Source organism: Ovis aries, chromosome 26, assembly GCF_016772045.2.
Source record: "Ovis aries strain OAR_USU_Benz2616 breed Rambouillet chromosome 26, ARS-UI_Ramb_v3.0, whole genome shotgun sequence".
NCBI lineage: Eukaryota > Metazoa > Chordata > Mammalia > Artiodactyla > Bovidae > Ovis > Ovis aries.
This window is the reverse complement of record NC_056079.1, coordinates 25,618,537-25,632,198: the sequence shown is the minus strand read 5'-3', so window position 1 is coordinate 25,632,198 and position 13,662 is coordinate 25,618,537. Positions and strand designations below refer to the sequence as shown.

Genomic DNA, 13,662 nt, shown 5'->3' with positions numbered 1-13,662 from the left:
ACATAAACCCCAAACAGGGAATTAGGGCAAAATTATCGAGATCATTCAGGCCAACTTTTACCAAATTTTTAACATCATAAAACCTCTCCCTTCACGGTGTATCTGTTTTGTCTAGTCCATCTTTTGTACAGCTTGGGTTCTATTTTTTTAATCTGTCCCCTTATTTTTAAAATAACAAGTATCTAGCTATAAAGACAGATACTTTCTAGAACCACGGGCCATTTCCACCTGATAAAGGAAGACTTAACAAGGCAATAGGACAGGTTAAGAGACAGCCATTGTATTGGGATCACCTGTGATTTTACTGGCACCCAACCTCGCACATATAAAGACACCCAGGGTTTGGGCAAACAGGCCAGTGCTGCAGGCAGTTAAGCTGAGCTGGGTCAAACAGAAAAACCTGAGTTTTCTATGCTTAATTCTGTCAAATAGTTTATGGTGTGCCAAAAAAAAAAAAAAAAAAGAAAATAGTCTTTGGTTTACCCTAATGAACTTTTACAAGTTTCTCTTTCTGGTGAAGAGAGAAAGATGGTTTCATATGTATGATACAGTCTTACCCTTAGAAGTCAACAGATCGCCAATCTAATGAAACAGAAAGGTTTCTGAAGCCATTGCAACTCCTTAAATAAAGCTACCTTTTTTATTAATTATAAAAAATAAAATACTCCAGCATTTAAAAAAAAAAACTACCTTTTATTTTTAAATTTTATTTCAGTGGTAGGGAAAATAAAATAGGAAAGTAGCCAGTGAGGTTCAAGAAAAAAAGCAGAACTTGCAATTCAAGTCTCCATCTTTCTGAAAGAGAAGAAATGTCAGTACTATTCCATCACTTGCAATTTAAAAAACCAGCATGTAAAAATAATGCTTTTCAGAACAGTTTATAATAATAAAGGCGATTTGCTCAGGTGAGACGGCAACGTCAGGCTCAACAGCATTTCACCTGGGTTGCACCCACGAACAACTGTGTTAAGAGTAAAATCTTGTGTTATTTTGCATAATATTTGGCTTGGTCTTGGAGCTCTCCTGTCTTCTCCATTTAAATAGTTCCCATTTTACAAGTGCTGAGGGCTTAAGTGTATTAAGTCCTCAGCAACCTTGGGCTTCACAATCAGAATTTTAGTTTACACACAACATAGTATTTCCATAATCATCTCAACACCCTAACCGCTTAGAAATCAGTTCACCTTTCTGTAAGAATGCTTTTATCTAGACTGCATACTTTCTTGCATCTACACATACTCTTAAGTTCCTTTTGGAATGTTTCAGAAGTCAATTTCCTGGGCTTTTCAAAAGGTAGGCGGAAAACAGTGTTTACTGGGTTCTAGATAATGCACCTACAAGTACAGAGCCCCATTTAACAAGATAACGCAAATATCCCAACTACAAAATTCTGAAAGGATTGTTCAGGAGTTCCCCGACATGTACTGAGTTTTGTTTCTACCAAAGGAACGCTCTGCAGCCGCAACATTTTTACCGTTGTTAGGGACGCACCACATAAAATTTACGCTCAGACGTCAAAGTCCTATTAAAACAGTCTGGATCAACACTTCGCGAGTTGCAAAGTCTGAAACTCCAGCATGCTGCGCCCCACAACCGCAACGCCCCTAAATTTACAAAACCTAATCAGCCAGGTTCGGGGTCTTTGACTCATCAGAGAAGAATGCGGCTGATGAGTTATCTATTAATCCAAAACGCCTTAGCTGGGAAAGATATTTCACCGAGAACTTTTCGCATAGAAACTGTGGGGGTTGGGGGGGGGCAGGGAACGGAAGGTGTCTTTTCATGAGAACTTTCCCCGAGTTTCTTCCCTAAACCACACAAACACACACCCCACAACTTCCAGCCCCGGACCCAGCACTAAGTGCTGACCCTCCGGGTCCCAATCATCTGAGGTCACCCAGGAGTCAGCTCTCGATTCCGCTTTTAAAATCCGGGGCAAACAAAGCTGACCATTATACTTACAGAGGTCTCGGGAAAGTCCTCAAAGTTACGCAATTTTCAGGCACGCAGACGCGCGTGGACCCACCAAAACACACTCTCCGATGATACACCCTCATCCCGTGGCCGCAGTCTGGGGCTGCGTCTCCACGCCAGGACGATTCCCAAACCCTCGGTGCCCCTTCCCCAGCGCAGCCCGGCGCCCCCGGACCCGCGCCCCGCCGGCCGGCCGGCCAGCCACCCGCACTCTGGGCAGAGCCCGCGGCCGCCGTCCCAGGTCGTCCCCGCCCCGGCACCGAGCCGCTCCGTACCTCTTCCTCCTGAAGGTTGGCCTCGCTCGGGGTGTTCTCCTTCTCGGCTTTGCCGCCGTTGTTCATCTTCCCGGTCCTCCCTCGCCGGGCAGGGCTGGGGCGCGGGGCTGGGCGAGGGCGCGCTCGCCCACTTCTCCCTTCCCCGGACGCCGCGGGCTGGAGTCGGGGCAGCGGCGGCCGGCGACTCAGGAAGTGCGAGGGGAAGACGGCGCAGGGCGAGGCGCCGGCGCAGCGCGGAGGGGACGGAGACAATCGCGACCCGCGAGGGAGACCTGGGGCGGGCGGGCGGGCGCGAGGGAAGGCAGGAAGGAAGAAAGGACGGGGCGAGGACGCGCGTCCCGGGAGTGAGTCCGCAGAGTTGGGGATGTGGCCGAGAGGGGCTGGGGGGCGGCCGCCGGCGCGGGCGTAGCAGCTGCTGGAAGGAGGGGCGAGGCGTACCCCGAGAGGAGCGGGAGGGAGGTGCGGGGCGGCGGGGACCCGGAGAGCCGCCGAGTGCGCGCTCCTGGCTGGCTCTGGGAGGTCCGGGCTCCGAGCAGCTCCCCTTCTCTCGCCTGCCTCCCTCCCCCCGCTCCCTCCTCCCTCCCCTCCTCCTCTCCCCGCCCTCCCTGGACGTGGGCTGCCGGCTGGAGCCCGGAGGGACGGGACGAGGGACGGCAGAGCCCCCCGCGGGAGGAGGGGCCGCGCCGAGGGCTGCGGCCCCGCGGCCGGATGGCGCGCGCTGGGGAGGGGCGGCGGGCGGCGGGCGGAAGCGGCGGACCCCGGCCCCCGGCTCCGCGGTAGGTCGGAGGGCGAGGGCCGAGGGGGAGGGCCGAAGGCTGGGTCCGCCTGGCACCTGGAGGCCGCCGGGCCGTGCGCGCAGCTCGGAGCGGGGCTCGGGCGCCCGGGAAGTGTGATGTGTTACTTTTGTGTGCTTGCTCGCTCTTCACGAGGGATTCGCTCCCCAATCCCTCCCCCTCCTCTTCAGTACCTAGTGGGCAGCTGGTAATGACAGGATGCGGGAACTGGGGTGACGTCCGGGGGCAGCCGGGGCCGGGCCGGCGTTTTCAGGGCGCATCTTCAGACCCCATCTCCGCGCCGGGTCCTCCGAAACTTCTCCGGCCGCCCTTGCTCGGACTCCTCTACGGCCCTTATCAGACTGTCCTGGAATTGTTTACCTGCCTCTCTCACCCTTTCGGGAGATCCTTCTTGGAAGACAAGACCGGGCCCTGTTTGTCTTTTGAATCCCATGGCAGTTTGAAAACGCTACCTGGTATATCGTAGGCACTCAATAAATATTTGTTGGTTGAGGGACCATTTCTCACTGCCAGCCGAGCTGGAGGCCAAGACATAATCTGAGGGTCAAAGCCACTGAAAGAAGGGAGACTCAGCATACTGGGAGGTGAGCGTACCATGCCTGTTGGCTCCCCACCCGCCGAAGGAAGAACTGCCTGGTTTCTGCTTCCTCCTCTGAAATAGAAGTAGTTCTATTCCTCTCCCAGAAGCTTGTTATTAGAGGAGATTGTAAATTGATAGATAAAACTATAGCACCTGGCACCCATTCGGACCCAGTTGTTGGCTATACTTGGAAGCTGACATGGTTCATTTCCACTTTTCCTGCGCCACCGAGAACTTTTCCAATATTGTATCATTTAAGCTTTCAAACTGAGTGACTGCCGCTGCTGCTAAGTCACTTCAGTCGTGTCCGACTCTGTGCGACCCCCATAGGCTCCCCCGTCCCTGGGATTCTCCAGGCAAGAATACTAGAGTGGGTTGCCATTTCTACAAACACATAATTTAAAACTCTAAACATGGGTAGATTTTCCTTCATTTCTCACTCCCGGGATTTTGCACAGCAAGCTATTCCTTCCAGCCCCAGCGACGATCACAATTTCTAATTATGTATTGGCTTGCTTCAGTCTCCTCCCCTCCCCCCTTCTGCCCCCGCCCTCCTCCCCCACTAGACATTCTTCACCCTGGACTGGTTTAAGTGCTCCTGGGAATGAGATGGGGGTGGCGACGGAGTTGAAGATAAGGCTTCTGCTTTTAGGGAATTTAAAGTGGTGTCCTGGAGACAAGATACCCCAAACAGCTCCGTGGCAACATCACCAGAACCGCAGGTCCTGGTTCAACGTAGAAACCGAAGAAAATAATTTGCTTTGAGAGCGTTTTGAAAAGAAAAAGCAGGAGTGATATTTGGATTTACATATTAAATTAGACTTCTCTGGGGTTGGAGTGGAGATTTTGATAAAAGATTCCATTGCTGTCATGATGTCATTTCTCTCTATGGGAAAAAAATATACCCTGGATAAAAATAAACCAAGAGACTATCGAAATTGCAGTTAAAGTTCAAAAGAGGTAAGAGAAAAGTTAATCTGGAAACTGGCCCTTTGCACTTCCAGTTCCTCCCTCAGTTATATAAGGAACCACGAGGGGGCAATGTCTTTCTGAGCAATGGCCGAGTGGTGGTCTTGGGCCCATGTGCTGACCACCAATGCCAGCCACTGGCCATTCTTTGCCCTCCTTGGCCATTCTTGCCTGTTCCTGAATACACTTCACAGAAAGGTATTGTCTAACTGGAGCCTGGCAGAGGCCCAGGAAAAATGACAATAGAACTAGTCTCTGAACATCCCATTAGACTCCACTTAGGAGTAGGTGGGTGTCCTGTGATTCTAGGATGCTGGAGAACTTCCCCTAACCCCATCCAAGGAAATGTGGCTTAATCTCAAACACAGAACCTGATGCTTTTGTCTTTAAGCCAAGTTGGCACCTTGTCGGTTGTTAAAAGTCAAAAACCTCTGGAATTAAAAATGAGAATATGTTCTATGGAGGATCCTTGTCTGGCCTGTTTCTTATTGTGTCCACCCAACAGGTAGTAGGCACTTGATAGTTACTTCGGAATGAATAAACACATTCTTATCAGGTATTAATTCTAGGGTGTGAATGATTCAAACAGACCCTTCCAAGACCTTGCAGGAGGGACTGGATTAGTAGAGGTCTCGGCATCGAGAGCACCGCAAAAGCACTAGGCAGGTTCCTGGTAGTGGTGTTTAGTCATTGTTCTGCAGTGGGAGACCCTCGATAGAGAGCTTGTGCAGGAGGGGATAACTGATGAGATTTCGAAAAATAAAATCACACACACTGACAGACACATCAGGCAATTTACAACAAAGCAGGGAAATTTACAACATATAGTCAAAGGTAAGGGTGAACTTCATGGTGTAATATACCAGAAAAAGAGCGACTCCTATTTTGTCCTTTGTATGAAGAATAGTTTAGGCTTACTTGGAAGAACAATAGAGTTAAGTTGCCAACAAAACTCAGTGAAAATCTGTAAATAGACTGGCTATTTATAAAGCTTTGTCAGTGAAGCAAAAGAGAGAGGAGGACAAAGGGTTGAATCAGGATATAAATGATCTTTATGACCTGATTTACTAATTCAAAGAAAGATAGTATCAAAATGAGATCTCAGTAGCAATAGTTTCCAGACATGCTAAGAGTTATCAGACAACAAAGGGATTTTATATTCCTAGAAATACAGGGCTAATGACCAAGAAACATCTGCTTACCCCCCTGCCCACCGCTTTGCCTCATTGCTTCTGGCCTGCAAGGTTCTTTACTAGATTGAAAGGGAAATATTCTGTGCACCTGTAGTTTTCATCACTCACCTCTGTTTTTCTGGCAGTGTTCATTTTGAAGTGTGTTTTAAGAAATCCAAACCTATAATTCTGTCTTAAATGTTCCTCTCTGGGAATTGCAGACATTAAAGGTCTATTTTGAGGCAGTTTGCGTGGCGTAGGCTTCGTAACTCTGTTAGCACCCGTGGCAGAAAGCTGCAGGATCTACCACAAATGTTACGTTTGTCCGTGAACTCTTTTCCATCCTTTGCTGGACCAAAAATGTTTTTTGAAGCCACAGGCTGCATTTGATTGTTTTTTGTCCTTCTTAGCACTTCTCTCCCTCAGCCCGCCCCCATCCTCCTCCAGGCCATAACCACCTTCCCCTGATTTTATTTATTAATTTTTAATTGTGGCCAAAAACACACAACATAGTATTTACCATCTTAACCTCTTTTAAGTGTAGGGTTTAGTGGTGTGAAGTATATTCACATTGTTGTACAACATCTTGATTTTTACCTCCTAAAACAATTCTGAGATTCAGTTACTTCCCTCCAACATTTATGGAGGCCCACACAGCCACATGAACAGGCCCAAGTGGAAGAGAATTAGGTCCCTGGCTTACAGCTGAGCTTGCAACAGAGAGTGGGGAGCAAATGCCAGACTTACGAGTGAGTTATCTCACAAGTGGACATTCCTGTCCAGCTGATCTGTCCGAGCTGACACCGCATGGAAGAGATGTGAACAGTCGTCAATGAGTTGTTGCAAAATTTTTAGCCAAAAAGCAAATACTGTTGTTTGAAAACACTGAAGTTTGGGGATGGTTTGTTATACAGAAATAGATAACTGAAACATAATTTGCATACCTAGAAATGGGATCCTGGTGTCACAGTGACCAACCCCAAACAAGTGGCAGTGGCTTTGGGGTCAGGTGTTAGACAGAAGCTGGAAGAACTTTGAGGAGTCTGCTCATGAAGATCATTTTTTTCTTCTTCTTTCTTCCTTTCTTTGTTGGCCACACCCTGTGGCTTGCAGGATCTTAGTTCCCAGACTAGGGATTGAACCTGTGCTTCCTACCATGGAAGCCCAAGTCCTAACCACTGGACCACTGGGTTAACCACAGAGAACTTTGTTTAAGGACACTGAGTATTGTCACTGCAGGCAAGAGAAAAGGGGACCCCATTTACATATTGGAAGAACAGTTAGCCAAACTAGCCTGCTATTATGTGAAAGATACCTAATGAACATGTGGATCTAGCTAGATCTGGATAGAATGTCAAAAGGATTGGATGGTTTCCTTTAGACGTTTTTGAGTTAGCGCAAGAGAAGTGAAGTGAGCTAAAGGAAAAAGGAACTGTTCCATTTTCAATCAGAATCTGGGGGAAAATCTAAAGAAGCCAGGACTTTCTGGATGTGAAAGAAAGCTGCTTTATTCCTAGATTCTCCACTCTCAAAATAAAATATGGCCTCAGGGTAAAGCTCAAAGCCAGGGTGCTACCAAAAGAATCTGGCCTTAGGTAAAGTTCAAGACAAGGATGTTGAGGACTTCCCTGATGGTCCAGTGCTACGAATCCCAATGCAGGGGGCCTTGTTCTATCCCTGGTCTGGGAACAAGATCTCACAGGCTGCAACTAAAGGGTCCACGGGCTGCAACTAAGATCAAAGATCCTGCACGCTGCAACTAAGACCCAGGGCATAGCCTGAAAAAAATAAAACCACAAGGATGTAGTTAGAAGACCCCCATGGTAGGCAGCGTCTATAGTGGCCCCCAGTGATCCCTACTCCCTGGTACCCAAGCCCTGGTATAATAAATTCTTCCCCTGGAGTGTGGGGTGGACACGCATGCATGCATTCTCAGACCTTTCAATTGTGTCCTACTCTTTGCAACCCCATGGACTGTAGCCCGCCAGGCTCCTCTGTGCCTGGGTTTCTCCAGGAAAGAATACTGGAATAGGGTGCTATGCCCTCCTCCAGGGGATCTTCTCCACCCAGGGATTGAATGCATGACTCCTGCATTGCAGGCGGATTCTTTATCACTGAGCCATCAAGGAAGCTTGGGCTGGACATAGTGACTTGCTTTTAATGACTAGAACATAGCAACAGTGATGGATATCACTTCCAAGGTTAGATTACAAAGAGACCTCAGCTCCCATTGTACACACTCTCTCTTGCTTTCTCACTTGCTGCCTCTGAGGGAAACCAGCAGCTATGATATTGGATAGAGAGGCACATGTGGCAAGGAGTGGTGGACGCATCCATCCAAGGGTCAGCAAGGAACTGGGGCTTTCAGCCCAACAACCCACGAGGACCTGAATCCTGCTGACAACCATGTGAGTATGCCTGGAAGCTTTCCCCTAAGTACAGCCTTAGTTAGATAAGACCTATTACAGACCGAATGTTTGTATCCTCCCCCAAGTTCATATTATGAAGCCCTAATCCCCAATGTTGAATCTCCAATACTTTGGCCACCTGATGCGAAGAACTGACTCATTTGAAAAGACCCTGATGCTGGGAAAGATTGAAGGCAGGAGGAAAAGGGGACAACAGAGGATGAGATGGTTGGATGGCATCACTGACTCAATGGACATGAGTTTGAATAAACTCCAGGAGTTGGTGATGGACAGGGAGGCTTGGAGTGCTGCAGTCCATGGAGTTGCAAAGAGTCTGGACGTGACTGAGCAACTGAACTGAACTGAACGGAATCCCCAGTGTGATGGTGTTAGGATGTACAGCCTTTGGGAGATAATTAGGTTTAGATGAGGTCACGAGGGAGGAGCCCGTATGATCCCGATCAGTGCCCTGATAAGAAGAGACACTAGAGCTTCTGGCCCCTCTGCTCGATGAGTATACAGATGGTCATCTACAAGCCAGAAGGAGGGCCCTCATCAAAAGCTAAATTGTCTGGAACCTTGATCTTGGAATTCCCAACCTCCAAAACTATAAGAAAAGAAAAAAGTTGAAACCACTAGTCTATGTTATCTTATTACTGGAAACTGACACAGATCAGGTTGACATCTTGGTTTACAACCTTTGAGAGCCCTTAAGGTAGAGGACCCAGCTAAGCAGAGCCTGGATTCCTAACCAACAGAAAGTGTGAAATGTGTGAAATATAACAATTTGAAAGTAAATTGTTATACAAGAAGAGAATATCTCAGAAAAATTTAAGGTAGTACCTTATAGATCCTTTCAACTAGAGAGCAGGGCTTCTGGGGATCTAAATGATGATGTCGCTTAATAGTGTGCAAAGGCAGAGAAGGTAGAGAGGGGTCTTTCTTTTCTTTTTTTTTCTTTTTTCTAAGATCTTGTGGGATCTTAGAAGTGTGGAGTCTTAACCACTGGACTGCCAGGAAGTCCCTGAGAAGGGCCTGTCTTGATAAAAAATATGAATACGGTTTTTGTCTAAGAGAGAGGATTGTAACTTTAAGTATATGACACTTCTGGCTTTTTAAGGATTTCTACTATTTAATAGCTTGCACTGAAATAGAAACTATTTGTATTGAAAAGAGGTCTCTGGACCTTCAGTATTTTACACAGGCTGAGGAAACTATTTATTTGCAATGATGAACTGTTTCCAAAAGGGAAGATAACTCAAGATGCATGAAAGACTCACTGAGAATTACTCCTAAAGATCAGGAGTGGGCATAATTAAGGAAGTGATATCATTTGACCAGATGGGTTTCAGAATTGCTAGGGACCAGTAGCCACCTCCCTCTCATATTCTTCCCTTTTTAAATGGGAGTATTTATTATGGGGTTTCTGTCCCTACCTTACCATCAGGTGTTGGGTATGTGAGAGACAATTGTGCTCATCTCACATGCTAGCAAAGTAATGCTCAAATCCTTCAAGCTAGGCTTCAATAGTATGTGAACCAAGAACTTGCAGATGTACAAGATGGATTTAGAAAAGGCAGAGGAACCAGAGATCAAATTGCCAACATCCGTTGGATCATAGAAAAAGCAAGAGAATTCCAGAAAAACATCTACCTCTGCTTCATTGACTACACTAAAACCCTTTGACTGTGCAGATCACAACAAACTGTGGAAAATTCTTCAAGAGATGGGAATACCAGACCACCTTACCTGCCTCCCGAGAAACTTGTGTGCAGGTCAAGAAGCAACAGTTAGAACCAGACATGGAACAACAGACTGGTTCCAAATTGGGAAAGGAGTATGGCAAGGCTGTATATTATGACCTTGCTTATTTAGCTTCTCTGCAGAGTACATCATGCGAAATGCCAGGCTGGATGAAGCACAAACTGGACTCAAGATTGCTGGAGGGAATATCAATAACCTCAGATATGCAGATGACACCACCCTTATGGCAGAAAGTGAAAAGAAACTAAAGAGCCTATTGATGGAAGTGAAAGAGGAGCGTGAAAAAGCTGGCTTAAAACTCAACATTCAAAAAAGTAAGATCATGGCATCCAGTCCCATCACTTCATGGCAAATAGATGGGGAAACAATGGAAATAGTGACAGACTTTATTTTCTTGGGCCCCAAAATCACCTCAGACAGTGACTGCAGCCATGAAATTAAATGATGCTTGCTCCTTGGAAGAAAAGCTATGACAAACCTAGACAGCTATTAAAAAGCAGAGACATTACTTTGCCAACAAAGGTCCATATAGCCAAAGCTGTGGTTTAACCCAGTAGTCATATATGGATATGAAAGCTAGACCATAAAGAAGGCTGAGTGCTGAAGAACTGATGCTTTTGAACTGCAGTGTTGGATAAGACTCTTGAGAGTCCCTTGGACAGCAAGGAGATCAAACCAGTCAATCCTAGAGGAAATCTACCTTGAATATTCATTGGCCACCTGATAAAAAGAGCTGACTCACTGGAAAAGACCCTGAGTCTGGGAAAGATTGAGGGCAGGAGAAGAGGGTGACAGAGAAGGAGATGGTGGGATGGCATCACTGACTCAATGGACAGGAGTTTGAGCAAACTCAGGGAGACAGTGAAGGACAGGGAAGCCTGGCGTGCTGCAGTCCAGGGGTCACAAAGTGCGACACAGTTAAGCAACTGAACAACAAATGCGAAAGACAGCTATTTTGTCTCTTAAGTCCACTGACCTTCAGATCAAACAAAAGTCGTGTCTGAGGAGCCATAGGTAAGGAACGCACCGAGAAGCCACATGTGCGCTTGGCCCTGACCCAGATGCTGCTATTCTAGACCAGGGACTGGCAGGCTTTTCCCATGTAGGGCCAAGTAGGGAATATTCTAGGCTTTGCAGGTCACATGTGTGATCCCTGCTGCATATTATTCTTTGTTTTTTACGATCCTGAATAAATCTAAAAACCCTTCTTATCTCAGGGCTGTACAAAAATAGCCCACAGGTGAGGTTTGGCCCTCAGACTGAAAAGTGAAAGTCACTTCGTCCTGTCCGACTCTTTGTGACCCCATGGACTGTAGTCCACCAGGCTCTTCTGTCTGTGAAATTCTCTAGGCAAGAATACTGGAGTGGGTGGCTGTTTCCTTCTCCAGGGGATCTTCTGGCCCAGGGATCAAACCCAGGTCTCCTGCATTGCAGGCAGACGCTTTACCTACTGAGCCACTTTGGACTTGATAGTGACTTGATCAACCCTTATCCTGAACTAGGTAGATAATGTGACGAGATATTTTGATATTTTGGGGAAGGAGACAAGTATATTTTCATCTGGGAGGAGAATATATTATGGCCACAGTGGATGGTAGTAGCTAATCTTCAGAGAAAGTAAAAGTCACTCAGTCGTGTCTGACTCTTTGAGACCCCATGGACTATAGCCACCAGGCTCCCCTGTCCATGGGATTCTCCTGGGTAAGAATACTAGAGTGGGTTGCCATTCCCTTCTCCAGGGGATCTTCCCTATCCAGGGATCAAACCCGGGTCTCCACCATCGCAGGCAGATTCTTTACCATCTGAGCCACCTGAGTTCAGATAACAAAAAAATCAAACATGGCGCCAAATAACATCACTTTTTGGTACATACACACGACTCCTGCCATCCAGAGGTAAAGGCCTGTTTCTACTTCAAGCAAAAGCATGTAGAGGAAAAGACAGTCTGGCAATTCTGCACCCAGGCATAAAAAATGTCTGGGTAGAGTTTCCCTGGTGGCTCAGTGATAAAGAATCTGCTTGCCAATGTGGGAGACACAGGTTCAATCCCTGGTCTGGGAGGATCCCACACGCCTTTGAGCAACTAAGCCCTCCTCCAGGGGATCTTCCCAAACCAGGGATTGAACCTGCATCTCTTGTGTCTCTTCCATTGGCAGGCAGGTTCTTTACCACTGGGAAGTCCAACATACGTACACTACCATGAGTGAAATAGATAGCTAGTGGGAAGCTGCTGTATAGCACAGAACAGGGAATTCAGCTCTGTGCTTCATGTTGACCTAGAGGGGTGCCATGGGGGTGGGGTGGGAGGTCCACGAGGGAGGGGATATATGTATACCTATGGATGATTCACTTTGTTGTAGAGTAGAAAGTAACACAACATTGAAAAGCAACTATACTCCAATAAATTAAAAAAAAAATTCTGGCATCTTCTGTTTCCTCCCTTTTGAAACCCAGCTTCCATGTAATAAGAAAGCACAAGAAGTCACTGGGAGAGGCCCACGTGGAGGAAACTCAAGCCCTAGCCATGCTCCTTCAACCCCACTCAGCTTCATCTGAGTTCCCGGCATCAGCAGCCAGCCTTCAGAGTGAGCTGGCTCTGCGGTGGATGCTCTCCAGTGAGATCCTGTGGCTGACACCACATGGAGTAGACAGGCTTTCTCAGGATATGGCCCAAATCGTAAATACCCTTGTGAGCAGGGCTTCCCTGGTGGCTCAGATGGTAAAGAATCTGCCTGCAATGCAGGAGACCTCGGTTTGATCCCTGGATTGGGAAGATCCCCTGGAGAAGGAAATGGCAACCCACTCTAGTATTCTTGCCTGGGAAAATCTCATGGACACAGGAGCCCGGAGGGCTACAGTCCATGGGGTCACAAAGAGTCAGATACGACTGAGCAACTTTCACTTCACTTGTGTGCAGGTCGATGACTCGTGTTCTCAGCCGCTAGCACTTGGGGTGGTTATTAATGTAGCAATAGACAGTAGAAAACACTGGAGTAGGGAAGAATGGAAGCCAAGTTCTGCAAACCAGGAAACACTGGACATACTTAAGGATGGGCCAGTATGGTACCCCTCCACCTAAGAGTTAGATTTGTAAAACAGCGAAGATCGCAGATGCCATTTCTGGCGTGTACTTTCCTTTCCACAACAAGAAAAGTGGAATTGAAAAAATATATACAGTGCCTTCAGAACCTCAATAAAATTCACTAAATACATGATGATAAGTAGAAAACAGCAAAGCCAGATTAAGGTGTGGCTGTAGGGCAGTTGGCAAGCACGCTTTTGATAAGTGACTTTTTTTTTTTTTGGTAACCGATTTTATAGCTGTGATTTGAATTTGTGCTTCAGGAAAATAATAAATTAGCAAATGTCTATGGCCTTTTAGAGACTCACTTATAAACAGTCAAAAGTCAAATGCAAAAATAAACATGGTAAATGCCTACCGTACTCTAACTTGTTGAGAATGTAAAGAATTTATACGTGAGTATTAAGGATAAGGCTGAAGATTTCATTCATTTAGTCATTGTTAAGAACTGCCTGAGGGACTTCCCTGGCAGTTCAGTGGTTCAAACTCCACACTCTCACTGACAAGGACCTGGGTTCAATCCCTGGTTGGAAAACTAAAAGCCAACAAGCCTCACAGCATGGTCAAAAATTAAGTAAATAAATAGAAATACATTAAAATAAAAACTGCCCTTTAGAAAGAAATCTTTAGTAGCTTGTATAGAT

At 46.7% G+C, this 13,662-nt stretch overlaps 1 protein-coding gene across 12 annotated transcripts in view; it reads right to left on the bottom strand.

The window, feature by feature from the left end:
* RBPMS (RNA binding protein, mRNA processing factor) overlaps positions 1–2,763 on the bottom strand; it is a 204,679-nt gene extending 201,916 nt beyond the window's left edge. For all 12 annotated transcript variants that reach the window (XR_006058139.2, XR_009598671.1, XR_006058140.2 and 9 more), the window contains exon 1: positions 2,250–2,763. Coding sequence is in view for 6 of the 12 variants with exons in the window: in XM_060407185.1 (XP_060263168.1) it covers positions 2,250–2,315 (66 nt within the window). In the remaining 6 variants the exon portion in view is untranslated. The remainder of the gene's footprint in view (positions 1–2,249) is intronic.
* Positions 2,764–13,662: the final 10,899 nt, after the last annotated feature.